General features: G+C 37.0%; 1 protein-coding gene across 1 annotated transcript; it reads left to right on the forward strand.

Annotated features, from left to right (window-relative positions):
- Positions 1-91: 91 nt before the first annotated feature.
- SH2D1A (SH2 domain containing 1A) lies at positions 92-21,470 on the forward strand. The gene is made up of 4 exons (XM_004280516.3): positions 92-426; positions 13,172-13,235; positions 17,860-18,004; positions 19,006-21,470. The coding sequence occupies exons 1-4, from the start codon at positions 290-292 to the stop codon at positions 19,044-19,046; spliced, it is 387 nt and encodes a 128-aa protein (XP_004280564.1). The 5' UTR covers positions 92-289; the 3' UTR covers positions 19,047-21,470.
- Positions 21,471-22,854: the final 1,384 nt, after the last annotated feature.

The following is a 22,854-nucleotide window of genomic DNA, read 5'->3' on the forward strand; positions in this document are numbered from 1 at the left end:
ATCCGAACCCTGTGTTGCGTGGGTGGGCCTGGGAGGGGGATGGAACCCTACGGCAATAACCAAGCTGCTAAACTGCTGAGCTGGTTTTAATTGAACCGCGAGAGGGAGGTTTTCAGGCAGGTAGACAACATCCTGTTGTTCGGGCGCTCCTCTCTCTTTTTTGCACATCTGGCTGAACTGGGAGGCGGGTGGCTGACTCGTGTTGGGTTGCGGCGGCAGCAGCAGCAGCAGCGGTGGCATCTGTCCGCTGCCGTTCCACGCCTAGGTCCTCCCAAGAGTTCCCCAGGCCATGGAGGCGGTGGCTGTGTATCATGGCAAAATCAGCCGGGAGACGGGGGAGAAGCTCCTGCTTGCCACGGGTCTGGACGGCAGCTATTTGCTGAGGGACAGCGAGAGCGTCCCGGGAGTGTACTGCCTGTGTGTTCTGTGAGTACATGGTGGGAGCCTCCACTGCCCACCGTGCGGCCCAGGCCCGGCGGATGCCCTTTGGGGTGGGGAAACGCAGTGTAGAATTTACCTTTGCTGCCGAAAGGACTCAGGCTCCCGATTTCAGTTTTGACCTCTAATAGAGGCCAGCAAGGTGGAGGCCTGCGATGATGGTGGAGCGGCCAGCTTTGGGGCCACCTCCTCAGGGAAGGAGAAGCCTCTCTCTCCAGCTCTCTTGAAATGGCTTTGGAGGTGCCTTCCCAAAGGAACGTCAAATTCAAGGAGAGGAAGAAGACTAAGAAACTGAATCTATTACTTTAAGACATCAATACCAGTTAGGTCAGGATGCAGAGAGAGGGATGTTTCTGAATAAAACCACCTCTCTGGATCTACTTACTGAGTTTTCTTTAGAGGAGTTGGCAGGCAGAGGGGGGTTTCAGAAATAGGGCCTTTCTTGATAAAAGCTTGGACTGACAATAGTCATAAAGGGAATGGAGGGAAAACACCCTTGTATGATTCAGTTTTGCTCTTTACCTAAGCATCTTAGTCTAACGCCCCATTTTGAATCAGATGCACCTTCATCTTTGCTTCAGGGCTCCAGAGTCAGGCAGATCTGAGACCTAATCTTGTGCTGGTCTGATGCTGACTTTGGCAAGTTAACCTCTCAGCCCCTCAGTTTTCTTGTCCATAAAATGTAAATAATATTACTACCTACCTCATAGGCGTGTGAGGATTAAATGCCATATGCAGGTAGAAAATTTAACACTGGACCTGACACATACTAAATGTTCAGTAAAAGTAAGCTGTTGTTGTTGTTGTTATTATTATTATATTATTATTTTTTCAGTCTGTTTCTTTCGGTACTCAGTATTATTATTATATTCTTTGTTTTTTTCAGTCTATATCTTTAAGTACTCACAGGGCATTTCTACGGAAGTACCTAGCTCGATCACTCTTTGTTAGCAGGACAAAAACATCCACGAAAACACCAGCCCTGCACAGTAGCTTCTAGACAGAAACAAAATGAGGGGAAATGCTTGGTAGTAATTTCGGTGTCTGACGATACACTGCAAGGTTTTGAAGTTCCTTCTGGGTCATTGAAGAGAGATTGTATTGAGCCTGGTGTTAGAGGATTTTCATTGTTTATTGTGTTTTTTTAAACGGTCAAGACATGTTTGTGGCAACTATCAGGCCACGCTAGATACATTTGTTATAAAAGCTTCCAGGACAATACGTGCAAGCTATTGAATCTCTTGGGCTCAGATCTTACGTTTCCTTTATATTATTTTTCTCAAGTGGAAACTGGAGACAGTCAGTGAAAGCCAACTAGTATTCCTAGGCTCTTTTCTTATCAAAAGAAGGTGAAGGAGTGAGTAGACTGGTGAAAGGGGCTTCTTTAGGGAAGCTGATAAAGGAGGTAATGGGCCCCTTAACCTAGAGGTAAAAAATAAGGTACAAAAGAAGCCTAGGAAGGGGTGGAAGAGCAGGGGACAGTGTGTGGCAGGATGCTTTTAAGACTTCAGACACACTGGCCTCTTTGTTGTTTCTCGAGCTTGCCAAGCTGCTCCCTGCTTAGGATCTTTGCACTTAACTATTCCTTCTGCCTCTTCCCTCAGAGAGGACTTCCTTGACCATCCTATCTAAAATAAGTGCCCTCTCCCTGTCCCAGTTACACTCCATCACTTTATTTTTCTTCAGGGAACTTTAAACTATCTGACATTTGCTTGTCTACTTATGTCTTGCTGGGCTTTCCTACTAAAATGTAATCTCCATGAGAACAGGGACATTGTCTCCCACACCAGGAACACAGCCTGGCACGTAACAGGCATTGTGAGGCACGCAATAGGTGCTCAATAAACGGTTTTGAATTAATGAATGAACTGTCAAGACAAATACTGTTCTTTACTGCAGAAAGCTTTTGGGCTGATATCAGGAGGCCAGGGTGTGGACTCTGGGGAAATCACTCAACTTCTCTGGGTCTTGGTTTCCATATTTGTAAAACAGGAATAGTAATGTATGTTCTACCTTCTGCATAAGATTACAGTTGGTAAAAGATGCAAGAGAGAAGGATAATCTTAGCCTTTTTCCCAAGTAGGCCAGAACTACATAAGGTATTAATTTAGGCAGGTGGGAATTTCTCAAGTTAAGTTTTCACCCAAAGTAAATCTTGCATAAATGCAGTTTTTATGACTCTTAGTTCTCCGTGCACACCTCCTTATGAAGTAGCAGAAAATTGTCGGCAAATTGGGAGTCCCCCTAGCATATCTTACGATGGGCACACTGAGGCCTCTGAGTCCTGGAGGGTGATGGCCAGACTGCTCCAGAGGAAAGACACAAGGATGCATTGCCTTTTATGACAGTTTCTCAGCCTTTTTTGAGCCAAGGATCCCTTTTGATAAACGTAAACATTTCATTTCCTCCTTTTTACTACTACGCTGTAGTAACAAAATCAAATTTTATTTTGAAACAAACCACATACTCATTTTAAACCAAAACATCTATGGTTATGATATACAGCAGAAATAACAATGTAAATGGTGTCATATATATATGAACAGCAAGGTATAGCTAACAAACATATATTTGACTGTAGGGTTCACTCAGAATAGTTTCTCAATCTGTCTTTTGTTTCTTCTCATTATCCAAGAAGGTTTGGTTGAGCTTCAGTTTCTGTATTTTTATTGTAGAAATAACACATTGCATATGCCTTTCTAACTCTACTTTAAACTATACTTTCTAACTAGGTTTGCTCCTTTCCCCAGTTCTGAACCCCCAATCCTGGCCTTTAGATAAGGCCTTTTCCTCTGTTCATTTTGGGAAATTGAATCTCATAAAGTATTAAAGAAATTTTCCATTTATAGGATTGCTCACCTTCATTTAAAGCGAGAAGTTTTTCTTCCAATTATTTTCAATAAGTAAATCTAGATTTTGGTATAAGTCTATTAAAAATAGTTCCTAAACACTTATTCATATTGTAGAAAGTTTTTAAAATGTAGATAATGGAAATGAGGGAAAATCATCTATGGTTTTATAACCTAAAGACAATTATTGTTGAAAATTAAGTGTTTTTTCTTCTGTATTTTAATAAAACAAATTGCTTTATAAACATATGTGCTCTTACACTATTGTATTCTGCTGCATTTTCCACTTAATGTGAAAAAAACACAGTTATATATAATGTTCTTACAAATGATTTTAAAACATTATTTTTAATGATTTCATGATAGTCCAACCAGTCCAACTATATTTTCCTTAACCAGTCATCTATTTTTAGACATTTGAATCATTCCAGTTTTTTGCTATTATAAATTCCGTCATGATTCATATTTCAATCCATAAAGGTTTCCTTGTATTTATGATGACTTCCTTATAATGAATTTCAAGATGTGCAATTTTTAGATCAGAAAACATGAACAGCTTAAGATTCTTGATGTATACATGATCACCAAATATTTTTTCCTAAATGGTTATTCCAGTTTATATATATGCTCACCAGTACTGCATGAAAGTGTCTGTCTCACCGCACCATCCCTAGAAATGGGTATTCTTGTTAAAAAAAAAATTCTTCTTGAAATTTGGTGTCTCACTCTTTATTTCATATTTCTTTAGTGATTGAGTGTCTATATGGTTGGTAAACTTGTATTTCCTTGTTCATGAATTGGCTCTTTGTGTACTTTGCCTATTTAACCATTTGGATCTTACTATTTTTCTTAACACATTATGAGGTTTTTTTTTTTTTTGCGGTACGTGGGCCTCTCACTGTTGTGGCCTCTCCCGTTGCGGAGCACAGGCTCCGGATGCGCAGGCTCAGCGGCCATGGCTCACGGGCCCAGCCGCTCCGTGGCACGTGGGATCCTCCCAGACCGGGGCACGAACCCGCGTCCCCAGCATCGGCAGGCGGACTCCCAACCACTGCGCCACCAGGGAAGCCCCTTTTTTTTTTTTTTTTAAATGAGTGTTTATATACTAATCCTTGATCTATTGAAAGTATCTTTTCTCAGTTTGGTGTTTGCCATTACTTTTCTTTGACACACAAAAAATTAACATTTTTAGTAGTCAAGTCCGTCACTCATTTTCTTTGTGTTTGACTTCCCCCTTTGCTTCCCAACTTAGAAAGTTCTTTGACCTGCAGAGATGTCATAAAACTTCACTTCAATTTTTGTTTTAAATTTATGGTTTGGCTAGTTTATACTTAACTCTTTAATTCCATTTGGAATTATATTTTTATGTGGAGAAAGGATCCAATTTGATTTTGTTTCGAAATAGCTAATAATTTATAAATAGAACTTTCATTCCTGATTGATTTATTAGCCTACTTTACTATACATTAAATTCTTACATATAACAGTTACTGTTTTGCAGTTATCTATTTGGCTCAATTGATCTATTTATTCTTATACCACTAGCGCTATATATAGTATGATAATGTTTTAATACATTTAAAAAATTATTTGCTGTTCTTACCTGTTGGTTCTTCAAGATGAAATCTAGAATGATTTTGTTAAATGAAAAAAATCCCATTGGGGTTACCTTAAACTCATTAATAAGTTAAGGAGGAGTTGTCATCTTTAAAGAATTTAGTCTTCCTATCCAAAAACCTGATATGTCTCTCCATTTATTAATTTTTTCATTTACATCCATCAATAGAGGTTTGTAGTTTTCTTCCCATAGGTCTTGCATAGTTTTTGTTGTTTATTTCTAGTTATTGTGAGTATGAATGTATGTGTCTATTTTTTTGTTTCTATCATGAATGGAATCTTTTCCCACTATATTTTCTTTTGCAACAGGAAAGCTACTGACTTTATGGGGTTTTTTTGTATCCATCCGGTATACTAAATGTTCTTATTAATGCAAATAGTTTAAATTTAATTTAATTTAATTTTACTCTTTTTGTTTTTCAAGGTATATCAAGTTTCTTTTCACTAAGGTACATGTGAGCACTCACATTTCTCCCCTTTTCACCCCTAATGTAGACAGCCATTGGGAAAGTCCTAAATGCCCACTGGGATAGTTTGATGGTGATAAGAGAAAAACAAATTTAAAATATTTAAAATAATTACTTTGAAGAAATAGTTTATTTCTGTACATCCTCTGTACATATCTCAGTTTGCTACTTTTATCTGATGGAAGATTTGGAAAAAGAAATGCTATTATATTCTTTAGCCTCAAGGACACATAATGAAGTCATTTGACATATACGTCTTTAGATAAAAGGATAATTATCTTTTTGTCCTTTAAGATTTAAAGGATGACTGGGAATAAAGTGCCTATCAAACAATTGAACTGGAGAAATGGGTGAAGGAACAGTGACAAAATAAAACTCCAGCATATCAGTTGTAATTGCAGGGAACAGAAGAATGAGAAATTATAAAACTTAGTTAATTTTTGAATACAGTTGGATATGTGTGTTGGCACCGCATTTATCTTCATGATAATTGAGGCCACTAGAATTACTTTGGATTATCTAAGTACAATCCATTAATGGCAGAGCAAGCCTGAAGGCCAGCCTAGGATTAAATGTGCAAATACACAAACCACCAAATGGACAATTCACAGGCCAATAAATCACGTGCTGACTCTGGTTGACAATGTAAAATTAAGTTGCAAGATTAGTCTGAAGACGTCATTTAGTTTAAAGCAAAAGGGAATCCTAGGTTGACCTCTTTTGGGCTCTCCCCATCTTGTCTCTATGCTTTATACCCTTCCTTTGCCCTTTCTCTCCGGTCGTAAGGCCAAGCAGACTCCCTCCCTTTTTGAGAACTATGCTTTTGGATTCACCTTAAGATCAATTTGTTAACTCATTCCCTCTGATATAAGAGAGAGGCAGCATAGAAAGATGGTTAAGAGCCCATATCTTACAGCCAGACCCTCTGGGTGTGCATCTCAATTCTGGCCCTTAACCAGCTATTTTACCTTGAGCAAGTTACTTAAACTTTCTGTTTCAGGTTCCTTATCTGTGGAAAGGGTGACGGCAATAATAATACTACAGTACTTTACCTCATAGGGTTGTTATGAGAATTATTGCATGAGTTAACATTTATAAAGTTAATATGTAGTAGGTGTTTGTTAATATAAATAAAAGCTCCATAAATAATTGTGAGACAAAGTTAGACCATTGTATGAGTACTTAAATAAAACGTTCTGTGGCACTTCAAGGGAAGAAGAGATTATATTTATTGTCATGACTCATCGAAACTGGTATTACATAGTTTTACCATCAAACTTGAAGCTGAATGACTTTTGATGGTTCTGAAAAATTCAAATTCACTGAAAGAATGAAGATTGGGCCATAGGAAATTCAAAAACTTCTTGGATCAAAGTGGCTTTCTATAGGATACCATTCCTCTGGGTATAAAAGCTCTGAAATATTTGTTACAAAAACAGTCACATCATAATTGTGCCTTGAATTTTGCATGTAACATTCGTTTGTATAGACATAGACAGCCTGGGCACTAGCTTGCTTTATTTGTGGTGTCATGAAGAAGTCAGATGTACCTAAACCTTTTCTTTTGTGTAGTCCTTGAAGTGGTATAAAGAAGGAATTGATGTGGTTTTGTCAATTGTAAAGCAAGACCTGTCCCCAACGCTGACCCTTTGAGAAAAGAAAAAATAAGTCAGGTTGCTTTCTTCTTGTCTCTTTCTAACCAGAACACTTTTTTAAGAGTTGGGGACAGCTTTTGAAAAATTAAAGGCAAATTTTAATATTAGCAGGGACTGAATCAACACATGCTTTGTGTCATTAAAATGTAAAATGTATTTTTTAAGAAATTAATTTTTTAAGAAAATTAATTAATGGCAACAACAACAACAGAAATCTCTATTGTTTTCTACCAATTATTTATTTTCTAGATTTTTTCATGATAAATTTAAAATTCCAGGCTTATCATCAAGTGTGACAAAAAGGTTTGATGGAGGAAGGAAGTTAAAATTACACTACATTCTTGGTTTGTCTATATTAATGGGGAGTCAGAGGAAAAATAATCCTAAAAGGGATGTAACAGTTTTTAAAGACGAATGATATTTTTCTGATCTGTGATTTGCTTAGGCTAGATTTGTAAAGCTCCAAGTTGTAATTTTACTTCTGTTTCTTTAAAAAAATGTTGTTAGTCATTTGTATAACTTTATAAGGGAAATTACAAGACTTCCCTGGTGGTCCAGTGGTTAAGACTCAGTGCTTCCACTGCAGGGGGCACGGGTTCAATCCCTGGTTGGGGAACTAAGATCCTGCATGCGGTGGCGTGGCCAAAAGAAAAAAAAATGGAAAATTAATATGCAAGGATGCATTTATATTAGTTTAAATTTACTTCTAGTTTATATACATATGGGGATAGTTTTGAACAGTAATCAGAGTGGCGGCTCTCCTTGTGTCCACTTCTTTCACATACCATCATTTTATATCAACATGGTCCAGGTGTTTAAAATTTTTTGAAAAATGTAGCTCTCTAATACCTTTGAACTTTGGTATAGTTTTGAACCATTCTTTCTGCTGCCATTTCCTTATTTTGAGTAACATTCCTTAGGTTAATTCCATTTTTCATTATTAAAATAGAACTACTATGAAAATCTTTGTCAAATTGCTTTTTCCATTTGATTCCTTAGAGTATATGAAGATAAAGAAGGTCATTAGGTAAAAATACGCACAGTTTTATGGCTCTTGTTATAATTTGTCAGTTTATTTCCTAAAAGAGTGATTTTTCAGTGGACGGGGAGAGAGTATGTGTAGTTTGGAAAAAACATAATCAATATTTTCATTTACTTTTGTATTATAGAATTATTGTTTCATAATACAAGCTACAGAAAACAAAACTATGAAATCTTGTTGGGGAAGAGGGAGTAAAAAGTTCAGAAACACTGTTCTGTGAAGACCAAAAGCATTGAAAAAGCTTCAGCTTTTATTTAAATAAAATTTCATTCTTAAAGCATAGACTAAAAAAAAAAATTGAGTGACTATGGGGGTGGTGAAAGAAGCCAGCTTGACTTTGGAGAAATTGCCATCAATATTCCCAATGAGGTGTGAGCATTTTCCATGCATTTTAATCAATCCTTCTGTAACTTTAATGTTCCTACAAATCATCTGGAAATGTTGTTAAAACGCAGATTCTGACTCAGCAATTCTGGAGTGGGGCCTGAGAGTCTACATTTCTAGCAAGGTCCCAGGTGATGCACTGTTATTACCCTGGGAACATAATTTGAATCGCACTGTTTTAAATCTCTTCCATCAGTGATATATGAGAGTATATCAATGACAGTTGGCTACAGGGGATCTTTGGTCAGTGACTTCAGCAACTTGGAAGTGGAAGAGATGAACTGCTGGCTTGTTTGAGGGGTGAAACAATTTTGCTCATTCAGAAATTTGAGGAGTTGTGGAGTAGGAGATTGTTAAAATTGGATGGGTTAATCACAACGAGCTTTATGTGCCACTAGCACCAGGTTGTTCAAGACTGAAGGAGGTAAGGACTTTTGAAGTGGTACTCAGGTTCCTGCTGCTTAACTGAAAGTGCGATAAGATCAGATTCGTTAGGAAATCATTTTCAAAACAGACTCATTTATTTTGACTAAATGAGGCTGAATGATAGTAGGGAGATAGATTCATTGTATCTTTTAGAAACCCACTGTTTGAGAAAGTGGAAAACTGGTTGCCTATGATTTTGTTTGCATCGTTGCTGAAATTTTAAATAATGCATTTCCACAACACCTTTAATGATACTGAATTATTGCCATTCATCTCTTCCCATAGGGAAAATGGAACTAAAGGCCTATGCTATTTCCCTGCTCCTACCTCCATTTTGCCGTGTGACTTTTTTTTTTCTTTTCTTTTTCCGGCACCTTGTGGGTCTTTGTTCCCCGACCAGGGATTGAACCCGGGCCCTGGCAATGAAAGCACCGAGTCCTAACCACTGGACTGCCAGGGAATTCTCTGCTGTGCGACTTTAAGAAAACCACTTAAACCCTTATGTTTGGAGTCCCCATGGTGAAAAATGGAAATCAAAGCTCTTGCTTTGTTCCCTGTAGCGTACTTACTGAAATCAGTGAGGTACATTTCAATTGCTTAAAAAAACAAAAGACTTTACAATGTAATATTTTATATTTATTTAGCATATTATATATGCTACAAAGTATACTATATGCATATATCAAGCTATTTCATATATGATCTAAGTATTCTGGCAAATCTTTATAACAAAAATGAAACATTTCCTGTAATTGTACCAGCAAATTAAATTGACCCTTTTTTGGGTTTCACAAATCGAATGAACGTGATTAGAGTGTTTTAGACCTAATTTTTTCATCCTTTAGGTAATAGTACTGATGGATAGTGATTAAAAATATAGTAATTTAATCCACATAAAGACTTTTAGTTCTATAGGGGATTAATGGTAAGTGAGGTCAGTTACTCAAGCTTGACCCTGTTTGAGATACTTTAGGTTCTTTTAGGTTTAAACACATTTAATTTTACCAGACTTTAGCATGTATTTTTTTTTCTTTTTTTAAAAAATTTTTTGGCTGCACCATGCTGCATATGGGATCTTAGTTCCCCAACCAGGGATGGAACCTGCGCCCCCTGTATTGGAAGTGTGGAGTCTTAACCACTGGACTGCCAGGGAAGTCCCAGCATGTATTCTAATCAAAGATATATTTTGACCCAAACTTGTGCCAAAGAATAGCAATCAGAAAATGTCTGAAATAAAACTCTGTGAAGATTCAGATTCATAATTTGAAGTAATTCAGCATAAAGTTTACCATACTTTTCTAGGAAGCAAAGGTTTGTTAGGCAAGTTAAGTAGCAGTACCATAGATACTAAAATATAATAAATAATCTATATCCATTACAGTGTGGGGATCAAAAGCCAGGGCTCTAGAGTCAAAGATGCCTGATTTAAATCCCATCTTTGATGCTTGATTTGTAGTGTGGCTTTGGTTACTTAACTTCTCAAAGTCTCAGTTTCCTCATCTATAAAATCAATTTCACAATATAAAGTTCATAAGATTACTGTGGGGCCCAAAAGAGATAATGCATGTGCTGTGGGCTGAATTGTGTCCTTGTCAAATTCATGTATTGAAGCCCTAACTCCCGATGGGGATGTACTTGGAAATAGGGCCTTTAAGAGGTAATTTAGGTTAAATGAGATCATAAGGGTGGGTCCCTAATCCAATAGCGTTCTGGCCTTATGAGAAGAGAGAGAGCACCCTCTCTCAATGCACACAAAGAAAAGGTCATGTGAGCACACAGCAAGAAGGTGGCTGTTTACAAGTCAAGAGAAGAGGCCTTGGAATGAAACCTATGTTGCTAGCACCTTGATCTTGGACTTCCAGCTCCAGAACTGTGAGAAAATAAATTTCTTTTGTTTAAGCCACCCAGCCTATGGTATTTTGTTATGGCAGCCTGAGCAGACTAGTACAGATTTTGGTACTGAGAAGTACAGTGCTGCTGTAACAAACACCTAAAAATGTGAAAGTGGCTTTGGAACTGGGTCATGGGTAGAGGCTAGAGGTGTTTGGAGATGCATGCTAGAAAAAGCCTACCAATACTGTGAACACAGTATTGGTAGAATGATGGATGTTAAAGGTCATTCTGATGAGGTCTCAGATGGAAATTAGGAACGTGTTGTTGGAAACTAAAGAAAAAGCCATCCTTAATTATAAATGGCAAAGAACTTGGCTGAACTGTGTTCTAGTATTTTATGGAAAGTAGAACTTGCAAAGTGGATATTTAGCTGGAGAGATTTCTAAGCAAGGTGTTGAAGGAATAGCTTGGTTCCTCCTGACTACTTATAATAAAATGCAAAAGGAGAGACATGAATTGAAGAAGGAATTGTTAAGCAAAAAGAAACCAGAATACAAAGATTTGGAAAATTCTCAGCCTACTCATATGGCAAAAAATGAGGAAGCTTGGTCTGGAGAGAATACCAAGGGAATGGCTGGATAATCACTCCTTAAGGAGATTGCCCATGATGTTAACTAGTCATCTCAACAGAAGCCAGGAATAGAGTTTGGACCAAAGCATCAGAGACACTGCCAGTTTGGACCAAAGGGAATAGGGCAGGACAATAGTGCAGTTTGGCTGCAAACATGCTTTATCTTTCAAGAAAATGGAAGAATGATCCTGAAGTTGTTTCAGAGATCATCAGGGTTACCACTCCCACCACAGGCCGAGAGTGCCTAAGCCCAGGTGGGCAAGGCTGCTTCCACCTAGATTTCAAAGGTGGGATCAGCTGCCCAACAGAGCCAAGTGGGTGGGGCTGCCCCTGCAGAGCCGTGGGGGTGGCAGTGCCACCCAGTGGGCCTGGAGGGCAGAGCGTCAATCCAAAAATGATTATTCTCAAGCATTAAGATCTAATGGAATTTGCCTTATGAGATTTCGGACATTTTTGGGACCTGTCACCCCTTTTCCCCTTCAGATATCTCCCTTTTGGAATGGGAATATCTGTCCTATGCTTGTCTTCCTGTATTTTGGAAGCACATGACTTGTCTGGTTTCACAGGTTCACAGCTGGAGAAGAATTTTGCCTCAGCAGCAGTCATATCCCCAAGTCTCACCTGTATCTCATTAGATGATATTTAGAAGAGACTCTGGACTTTATTTAGACCTCAGAGTTGATGCTGGAATGTGTTTAAGACTTTTAAGGCTGTTGGGATGGAATGAATGTATTTTGTATGTGAATTTGGAGGTACCAGTGTTGGAATGCTATGGACTGAATCATGTTCCCTCTCCCCCCATATTCATATGTTGAAGCTCAACCCCCGATGTGGCTGTATTTGGAGATAGGCCTTTAGGATGTAATTAAGGTTAAACAAGGTTGTAAGGATGGGGCCCCAATCCAATAGGACTGGTGGACTTATAAGAAGAGAAATCTCTCTCTTCACACACACACACACACACACACACACATACAAAGAAAAGGTCATGTGAACACAGCTAAAAGGTGGCTGCCTACAAGCCAAGAGTAGAGGCCTCAGAATAAAACCTATGTTACTGTCACCTTGATCTTAGATTTCCAGCCTCCAGGGCTGTGAGAAAATAAATTTCTTTTGTTTAAGCCACACAGACTGGTATTTTGCTATGGCAGCCTGAGCAAACTAATACAACATGTAAAACTCTTGGCATGTAGTAGAAATCAACTATACAGATGTACAATATGCGTACACAGTGAATAATGGGGGAAAACGTTTACCCCATCTAAAAGGACAAGCTAATTTCAAGTACTTTAGCAGGACTCCTTTTTAATTCGAATTACTATTAGTACTATATTATGTATTATAAAGTTATATAGTAATAGTAATATCATAGGAATATACCACATTTATATTTATAATTAATATTATTATTAACTTAAGTGGGCCTGATAGTATCTTATCCCCAGTGAAATGTTTTCACCTTAAGGCTCTGTATGTACTCAAAAAATAATATTACTATGCTTTGTTGAATCTGTTTAATAATTCATAATTTTTACCAATTACAATAGGTCTCTAGTTTCTTTCTGTCCCAACAGTCTCTCACCTTGACAAATCCTTAGAAGTGTGAGCACCCTCGTTTGAAAAAAAAATGAAAAGATAAAGAAGGCGTACTAGAAACTGTGATATGCAAGCAAGTTAGATTCCACAGGCTTTTCTTTCTATGAATGCAGTGGTGCAATATACGTGTGTCCCAGTATATGTATCATTTATATGTAATAGTTAAAGCTCAAATTTAGAGCATCCGTTGTTCTTTTGGAATTTTTCAGTAATGGAAGTTTATTCTTTCACAGGTATCAAGGTTACATTTATACATACCGAGTGTCTCAGACAGAAACAGGTTCTTGGAGTGCTGAGGTATAGCTCTTTTATTTATTTTTGCTTCTGGGGGTATCAGGGAGGTATTTGAAATTTAGACTGCTTTTATAAAAGAGCTGTCAAATTCTACATTCCCAAAATATTCATCAGATTCAAATCACTAAAGCTCCAATCCAAAATTGCTCATGGATCATTAAGAAGCCTTTAGAGAATTTTGGTCCCAGTTCTGTTCAGCCACCACTGTATGGAGTGGTCTCACTTTGGGGGAAAGATAACAAAGTTAAAGGATTGTGTCAAACTTTTGGTGCCTATGTGAAATTTTAGATAGCGTATCAAAAATATATTAAAAAATCAAATCGACAATTATTTACCAAATGATACTAATGCAAGTGTTGGCTCTATGGGGGATTAAACAACATGACTCCTGTTTTCTAACAGCCTGTAAGACCCTTGAGAGATACAACATGAATTAAACAGCAATGTGAGAGCCTGGTGTTTGCTGTCAGGTGGATGTGTGTTCCAGGTCTTATCTACCCCCAACCCCTTTCTGAGAGGTCTATGACCTTGGGTAGGTTACCTAATTTTTCTTTGAACCAGTTTCTTCATCTGTAAAATAAGCCTAAAAATAGTCCCTTACTCATAGGGCTCATTTTGAAGATTAAATGAGATAATGCATATAAAGAAAGCTCTTAGTCACAGGACTAGCAAGCAAGCCCTCGAAAATGAGAACTCACCCAAGTTGCTGAACAATATGATTGTTTATAGTCAAGTGCTATCTAGCACAAGCATTTAAAGAATAGAGAATTTTCCAAGTATTAGGGTAATCAAGGCTGCTCTTCTGTGGAGGCAGGACTCCCAGCTTAGCCATATGGGAAGGACAAGGATAGGTAGAAAAGAGAGAGAGGGAACATTCCAGTGACTCTTAAGCTATGCTCCGCAAAATCCTGAAGTTCTTTCATTTGACTGCCTTGGAGTTGCCCAGGGGGTTACAGAAGGATAGGAGGATGTGTGGGTATGCTTTGGGTCCCCAATTTGTCTTTAATCTGAGCAGTCCCTTTTAGTTTGCTTATCAACTGGGGCTCTGAGAAAAATTTCATTAGAAAAATGGGTTCTTATGGCTTTGAAAACATTTGAAAGTCACAGTACCATTGCAAGAAATGCCTGTAGAGTGAATCTCTTTCCACATACCGGGGTAGTATCAATATATTACCATGCTAGCAAAGTAGAGGTCTCTACAATGGAAACTTCTGACTTCAAATGCTTTCTCTGATTTCTGACTTTTTATAAAAACAGTCTGTCTTTATAATGAAAGGACTTCATTATGAGTTGTTTGAAAACGTAAATGCTAATATCAACCTGTATTAATAACTCAGTCTATGCATTTAAGAAACTCTGAAGTCTAGACTTAAAAAAAAAAGTAAAATAGCTCTAACCTTTACAGATGCACTGGTGAACTAGAAAGCACAAATTGCAGACTACAAATGTTTTGAACTACTGAGATGAATTAGGGCAAGTTTTCAAACACATTGTTGCTTTATATCAGGATAATTGATGCTACCATTCTAATTAGAGGAAAAGCAGTACTATTTCTAATCAAAACTGTTTATACCCATTTATTTTTAAAAGTTCTCTGCATCACTGCAGAGATGATTGAATAGGTTATTAAATTTCATTTATTATGAGGAATAGTAGTGTATGATATATACATATATAGTTGTATATAATTTGACCAGAAATAGCCCTTCTTCCTAGAGAAGTAGCCTTCAGCTGCTGAAGAATATTCTTTATGGAAAGGATCTTAAATTAGTAGGGCTTAGGTAACGTTTTCTTTAAACTTGTTTTCTTCCATTTCAAGTATAACATCATATGCAGATTGTTACATGTTTGTGATCATGTTAGGGAAGAAAGGGCTTATTGAACACAAATGCTCTCTCATTCTGTTGTCTGGTCTGACCCGTTTATCTAATAATATTGTAATTATCTGCACCAAGAGAGCAGAAGATTGGCATGTTTTCTCCAAAGGGAAAACAGTTTAAAAAAAAAAACTCTTTAGATTTATTTTTGAAATGCATATTGCATTTTTTTCTATCTACTAAATTTGCCTTCTAGTTATGTTTTTCTATGGTGAATATTAAACTAGTGTGTATTCTTAGAGCTCGTATCATCTGACTGGAAGAAATTTCTCTAGAGCATATTGAAGACCAGCTATGATCCAAAGCATGTTTCCATGGATAACTGTATGGGAAATGTGCAAATTTGAACAATAGCTGAGTTCAGTGACAGGATGGGAGATGTCAGTGGTACAATTCTTGTGGTAAATGTATTTTCAGAATGGGGTAAATAACAGATAATTTATATTGCTCTTTGGAACAATGCTTTAGTTTGCCACATTGCGGGAAAAATCTTGACAGTAGCACTAAATTTTCTGTGCAAAGATTGTGCTAGAAATCTAGGTGTGTCTGCAGTTTGTTTCAAAGAGTGGAGTGAAATTGAACCCTGGATCCACTGAACTACGAAAGACAAATATTATGTGATTTTCTAGCTTTAGGTAGACTTTTAGGTTTTATCATTGCCTAGTATATTAATTTATCTCATGTGACTCAGGCTAAAATTTTGCCAAATTGTTAATTCAGAGAATTCCATGTACAGTCACCTATCATTTATTAATATGTTCATTGTCTGTGGTACTTTGTAAAAAATGTACTAACATCCTCCTGCTGACTTCAGTGCTTTTGGGCTTTTCTGGATATTTGATCATCAGTAGATCAGTGGATGTTAAATAATTTTACTTATTGACCTAAGCAAAGCACTATAAATTCAGTCAGTTATTTGCCAATGCAACATTGCATGCCAAATTCAAATTGCTTTTTTACCTTCAGTGCTATTATTCCTCTCCATTGGCATGGAGAATCAAGTGTTAACTGCATACAAATCCTCATAAAAAAGATGCTTCTGTTGATAAATGGTTTTACAAGCCACAAGAACAGGTAAAAAGATGTGTGGTTTGAAATCTTTCCACACCGGGGGAGTGGATTAGTTTCTCTTCTGGTTGGTGACTCTAACTTCACTAGAACCTGTTTGGTCTCTAATCTGCCTAATCTGAAAGGAAAGAGACTGGGTCCTGGGATCTGGAGCCAGTTCTGCCTCTGGTTATCTGTGTGACCTTGGGCAAGCTGAATTATCTCTTTGTATTTCCATTTTCTTATCTGTCAAATGGGAGTAACCAAATCAGCCAATAACTGCCAGGAGATGGGAAAGTGCTTTGAAAATGAACAAGTACTCCAAGGAAGACATAAGAAGGTTATTTTGTGCCTATGGCCTGCCTTTGACATTTGGAGATTCTATCCTGGAGCCAAAGAACTGTTTGGATCCCTGTAAGAATGGCCATATTATTTTGGATGAGGTCTCAATAGAGTTCTGGGAAGGTGTTTTGACTGTAAGGCTGGAGCTGAGTGGGAGCGTATTCTGTATCTACTGAGTAGCTGTGTGAGCCTATGAGCTGACACTAATTTAAAGCTAAAAAGAACTTTTTCAGTGTTTTCAGTGAAAAACTCTTTACCCCAGTGTAGGAAATGACCAAGAGTTATAGTGGACAGTGTGCTGTCTTTAGCATTTTGTCTAGCTGACACACGTCTGTATGCCAGCCTTCATGTTTTCTCATTAAATGCTAACAAACAAATAGCTCCCACCTCAAAAACTTTCTAGATGGAATAGCTGAAAAACAGCTTTCTAAAAAAACTGGTCATTGTTCAATTGCTTATAGCAATACTATTTTATTTCATGTAAAATGACGGTTTTGAGCTGACGCTTAAAGCTTGGCTCATAAGCTTTTGCAGGAAATTGTTGTTGATTTCAAGTAGTGTCTTTACAAGAGAATTCATGTCAGGAGAGGAGTACATTTTAATACTCACCTGCAAATAATGATCCCTTCAAAACCAAACAAATAAATAGAGGTGACCTTAGTCTTTCATTTTCGTGTCATAGAGAAAACCTTGTCACAGTGAAGTGTTGACATAAAGAGCAGTTTGGGGGAGGATAGGGAAGTTTCCCAAGGAGGAAAAAATTTAATGTGTAGGATGAGGCAGGACATATCGTGAAGTGAAAGAGTGTGAGGACTAACTAGCCTTGCATTGTGTGCCTCATAACAGCCAGTTTTTAATTTCCTGTGTAGCATTTTATATTGTGGAATGATGGCAGGGAGGATGGGTTGTAGTTGTTGTTTTATTTGTTTGTTTGCTTTTTTTTTTTTTTTGGTTCTTTAGGCTTTTTATTAATGACCTGTAGGATCTGTGTTTTTTCTCTGTTTAACTGCATCCTCTCTGTTGGTGAATTCATTGTGGGTAATGGCCTGTATACCCTTAGAGGTTCGGGATGTATGATGGGTAGCAGGCAGGAAGGGCAGGGCGATGAGCAGCAGCTTGTACAAACTAATACCACCCTCGGGAGAACTGAAATGACAGCTCATTAGCTCCTCTTGCAGGGAAATTCAGCCAACCAAAGTAAGCTCTTCTAGAATGTTGTTTTTCCTTCTTCCTTATGTTTTCAAATATTTGAACAAGTTACACAAATGTTACCTCTCTAAGCATCCCTTGCACATTTTGTAGGCCCTTTTTTGTATCATTATGAGGTAGATGAATAATCTGCTTGGCCTTTTATTTTCCAGACAGCACCTGGGGTACATAAAAGATTTTTCCGGAAAATAAAAAATCTCATTTCAGCATTTCAGAAGCCAGATCAAGGTATTGTAATACCTTTGCAGTATCCAGTTGAGAAGAAGCCCTCAGCTAGAAGTACACAAGGTGCTACAGGTATGGTTTACTGTTTATTTTTGACAGGTTTGGAAGCTTAGGGCTATGAGTCACCCTAGTCATAAACATATAGAAAAATGCAATAAGAAGATGGAGCCAGCAGCCCCAGTGAGAGGGGGCTATTCACATACTATGATTTCCACATGCTATACTATAAACTTTTAATAAAACTCTGCAAAAATATAAAAAATTCTATGAGCCCACAACATTTTAATCTCTCTTATCCCGTCTTGTTTTCCCCAGCCTGTTTTGTCGCTCCATGAGTACCATTTCACTTCACTAATTCAGACACAAATAATTTGAAAGACGGGACAATTCAGAGAACATCTGGACTTGTCCTTTACTTTTGCTTATTATCAGGTAGTGTTTTCCCTTCAGGGATGGAAAGGCTAATGTTAGCTTGGTCCACATGATCCCGATTTCTGAATTTGTGGTGCTTGAATTAATACAATTTTATTGTAGCAAAGGAAAGGAAGTTAGTAGACTTTATTTTTCCACTAGCGCAAATTGTTACATCTCCTGAGCAAAGCTATTTTAGTGGACATGTCAAGCTAATCACCGAATACTAGCCAATGTCCTCAGCTGTCAGATTTGTGATAGTTGATATCTATTGAAGGGGGTTAATCATCTGTCTTGAGTAAGAGGATACGCGTTGATTGAAACAATAAATATTTATAATTAAATAAAATGAGTTGTTATTTCCTTTTTTGACAGGGACCCAGGCTCAGGCATAAACTGACAATTAGACTCAGACTCAAGTGGTGAATTAAATTAATGAGTAGTTAGCTTTTTTAAAAGAAATGTAAATAGAATTCCAATTTACAAATTGGCTCAGTATGCCATTCTCTATAACAGTTTTAAATACTTGTTGCTTGAGCTATATCATTGGATTGTATCTTTGTGAACTTTATGCAGTTGGAAATTTTATGTTTGAGTTAACCTGTAATTTTAATAGCTTGTAAGTTTATCTCTTCTTGATTTTTGTTATTATTTTTCTTTAGGGAGAAGAGAAGATCCTGATGTCTTCCTGAAAGCACCATGAAGAAAAATAAAACACACCTTGTACTTTATTTTCAGTAATTTAAATATATGCTAAGTCTTATATATAATTGATAATACAGTTCAGTGAGCTACAAAAGTATTTCTGAAACCATCATAGTCCTGTAATGGAAGCATCTATAGCATGATGTTAAAGCTGAAATGGACTTTTTGGATAATGAGGAGCTTTGAAATGAGGATTGGGGAAAAATAATTCCACAGGTTATTTTCAGTTATTGTATTTACAAATGGGAAATGACTTAAAACATAATGATACTTTATAAAAGATTAATGTCAATTCTTGCCAAATATAAATAAAAATAATCCTCAGTTTTTCTCAAAAGCACCATTTTTAGTGAAATATTATTTGATAGCTACTGATTTTAAAATGTCTTGCTTGATTATATGGCAGGAAGCTGGTTCGTGTCCCTCATCTTTGTCATGTGCGGTTCTACATTAGGTATTATGCTCTCCAATAGCTATAGTGTTATAGGCTCTCTGGGGATATATGAAACTGTGCACTGTGTGCTAAAAACAAGTACTAGATAGAGAGTGAAGAATTTCTGTTTAATTCTGAAAGCAACCTTCTTGCCTAGTGTTCTGACGTTGGACAGTAATATCCACAGACCAATCTGTAGTTTAAAATTCCCGTAATTTAAAATATGCTCTAAATGTTTATTATATTTGATGCTATAGGATTTGAAATTATATTACAAATCTGATGAAGTGGACTTTTCTTCTTTTCATTTACCTCTGCCCCAGTAGTTGTCACTCCATGTAAAAACAGCAGCTGCGGCTCATCAGCTGTGGCTCATGAGTAGCTGATTTACAAGCAGTCTCCCTATCAGGTCGCCCTACAAGACCATTGGAAGCTTACAGGTTACATTAATTTTTAACAATTCCAAGTAATTGTAACCTAAGTGAGAGCCAAGATTGTAGGCAGTGATGGGTATTGGTATTTTCTTCTCACATTTATATTTTCATGACTCTTACAATTCAATTATATGTCAAGTTGCTTCGGGCCTCATAGAATTCATTCACCAGCAAACACAATAGGCACTGGGGTAGAGAAGTAAAAACACCTGGCCTCCACGCTCAGGTAGCCCCCTGCCTAGTTGGACAAGAAAACAATAGCAATAAAAGACAATAAAAGAAAATAACAATAAAAGACAAGAAAATAACAATAAAAGGTGGTAAGTACATGGTAAGTCAGGGTCCCAACATGTAGGTAGATCTTTTTTTTAAAGGTTCTACTCCATTTATAGTTATTATAAAATATTGGCTATATTCCCTGTATTGTACAATATATCCTTGTAGCTTATTTTATACAGAATAGTTTGTACCTCTTAATCCCCTACCCCTATATTGCTCCTCCCCCTTTCTCTCTCCCCACTGGTAATCAATAGTTTGTTCTCTATACCTGTTCTCTATACCTATAAAAATTTCTTTTTTAAAATATTCACTAGTTTGTTGTATTTTTGAGATTCCACATATAAATGATCTCATACAGTATTTGCCTTTCTTTGTCTGACTTATTGCACTTAGCATAATACCCTCCAAGTCCATCCATGTTGTTGCAAATGGCAAAATTTCCTTCTTTTTTATGCCTGAGTAGTAGTCCATTGTATATATATATACCACATCTTCTTTATCCGTTCATCTGTTGATGGACACTTATGTTGCTTCCATAGCTTGGCAGTAAATAATACTGCTGTGAACATTGGGGTGCACGTATCTTTCAAATTAGTGTTTTTGTTTTTTTCGGATATATACCCAGAAGTGGAATTGCTGGATCATATGGTAGCTCTATTTTTAGTTTTTTGAGAAACCTCCATATTGTTTTCCACAGTGGCTGCACCAATTTACATTCCCACCAACAGTGTACAAGGGTTCCCTAGGTAGATCTGTCTTTAAAGGAAGAATGAGTTAACCCAATACTCTGGCCCATGGTCCATAGGAAGCTGGTTCATTATAAGTTTCATTATAAACCAGTAACTTGGAATTCTGGGTTGTATGTGAGAGGTGGTGAGCTTGGTTAATAATTAGCGAACTGCCAAGAGACAAAGCTACTCTCTCTGCTGGCAACATCTGATTTCTGAGCATTTAACCTGGATGCTCTGGGAGTGCAAAAGTGGGGTATAGCCACAATGATGTATTGTGCTCCAGTTACCATTTCTGGAAGTAAAAGCATCACTTTAATTTGTAAAGGAATTCAGAAAGCTGACTTTCCAAATAAAATGCATATGTTTAGATACTTTTTAATTATTTGTAGCTTGGGTTTAAATTTTAATAGGTGTAACTAATTTTTACTCTAATTTGTTCATTATGGAATAATCCTAAATATAGGAATTGTTTGCATGTTCCTTTACCAGGGCCTTTTTTGAATTATTTATGTTTTCTCATATTTTAATAAAGTATTTGAAATCTTTATTTTTCTAATTTGTCTTAAAATATTCCTTTCAAAAATATTCAAAGATAGGTGCTATTAATATACTAAATAAAGCATCGATGAAGGTCATCTTATCTTATTGGACTGATTCACTGAAAAAGGTAAGTGCTTTTCTGATTTTGCTATTGTCAAATTTTCCAGTTGATGTGCCTACCCACTGTTTTCTTTTGCTGGCCTTTTATTCATCAAGTTTTTTGCACTTTTTCTTTCCTGGCATGAGCATCCTTGCTATTTCCCAGTACATAATAGCTTGCACCTTTACAGAAAGGTCATATCCTTGCCATATCTAAAATATTGCCATGTTAACATATACCTGTAAGATGCTGAGTAAAGGTAGAAAAATGCACATATATTTCTAAGTGCACACCTTTTTTCAGAAAAAAACGTGTGTCAGCAAGCCCACAAGGAACATGACAGTTTATCAAATACTTGTTCATTTCCTCTGAAATTTGTTCTGAAGAGATAAGGTCAGTAGGGAGACAAGCTTAGGTAATTGTCCATTTGGCTGTTACAGGCAGGGAACTTTTGTGGTAGTACATAGGTAGAATAGGTCTACAGAGGATGCCTCTGATTAAGTCTTCTGGTATAAATCAAGGGCTGGATTTAAGATATTATTTGTGGTAGAATGGATAGAAAAGTTAAAATGTGAGAACCAGCTTTAAAATCTGTTAAGAATGTTTAGACATCAGCTTATGCTTTATTTGATTCACTTATTGAGTTCAGAATCCAAAGTCTATTAATAATAAAACCCAGATTTGCCCTTGAGCATTTCAAGGTTACAGATGCCTAGTCTTCCTGTTAGTGGGCTATAAATTCAACTTTGTCACCTATGTTTGCCCTTGCAGTAAATGGGACACCATAATTTTGCAGTTTGCAGCTCAGGGTGAAGTTAAACTGCCCAGTTTGGACACTTTCATAATTTGGGGTCATTGGCCCAACTTGCAGTAAAAGGCTGAATTTTCATCATTAGGTCATTTGCTTTTTAAATGAATATTTTTATGTGGAAAGAATATAACCTGATCGACTGGAGAGAGCCCATCAACATAGCAAATGAGACTTGAATTTGCTTTTCGGCTTTGTCACCGATTATGCCAGTGACCTTAGGTAAGTCAGTCCGTTGCTGGTATTGCATTTGCCAAATAGGAACAATTAAGTCTTGCTCACCTCACAGGATTATTGAGATACTAGAATTATATAAATTTATGGTAGTAATATTACTAAATGTTTAAATAGCATTGATATTTAAAGATCTCTAAAAGTGAGGGTGAATAGGGAAGGAACATGGAGAAATCCCTTATCTCCTTTATAATTTTCTCCACGTAGGAGCTCTTGCTTCTTTCTTTTTGTACTGAGGGTGGGATGC

Source organism: Orcinus orca, chromosome X (assembly GCF_937001465.1).
Source record: "Orcinus orca chromosome X, mOrcOrc1.1, whole genome shotgun sequence".
NCBI lineage: Eukaryota > Metazoa > Chordata > Mammalia > Artiodactyla > Delphinidae > Orcinus > Orcinus orca.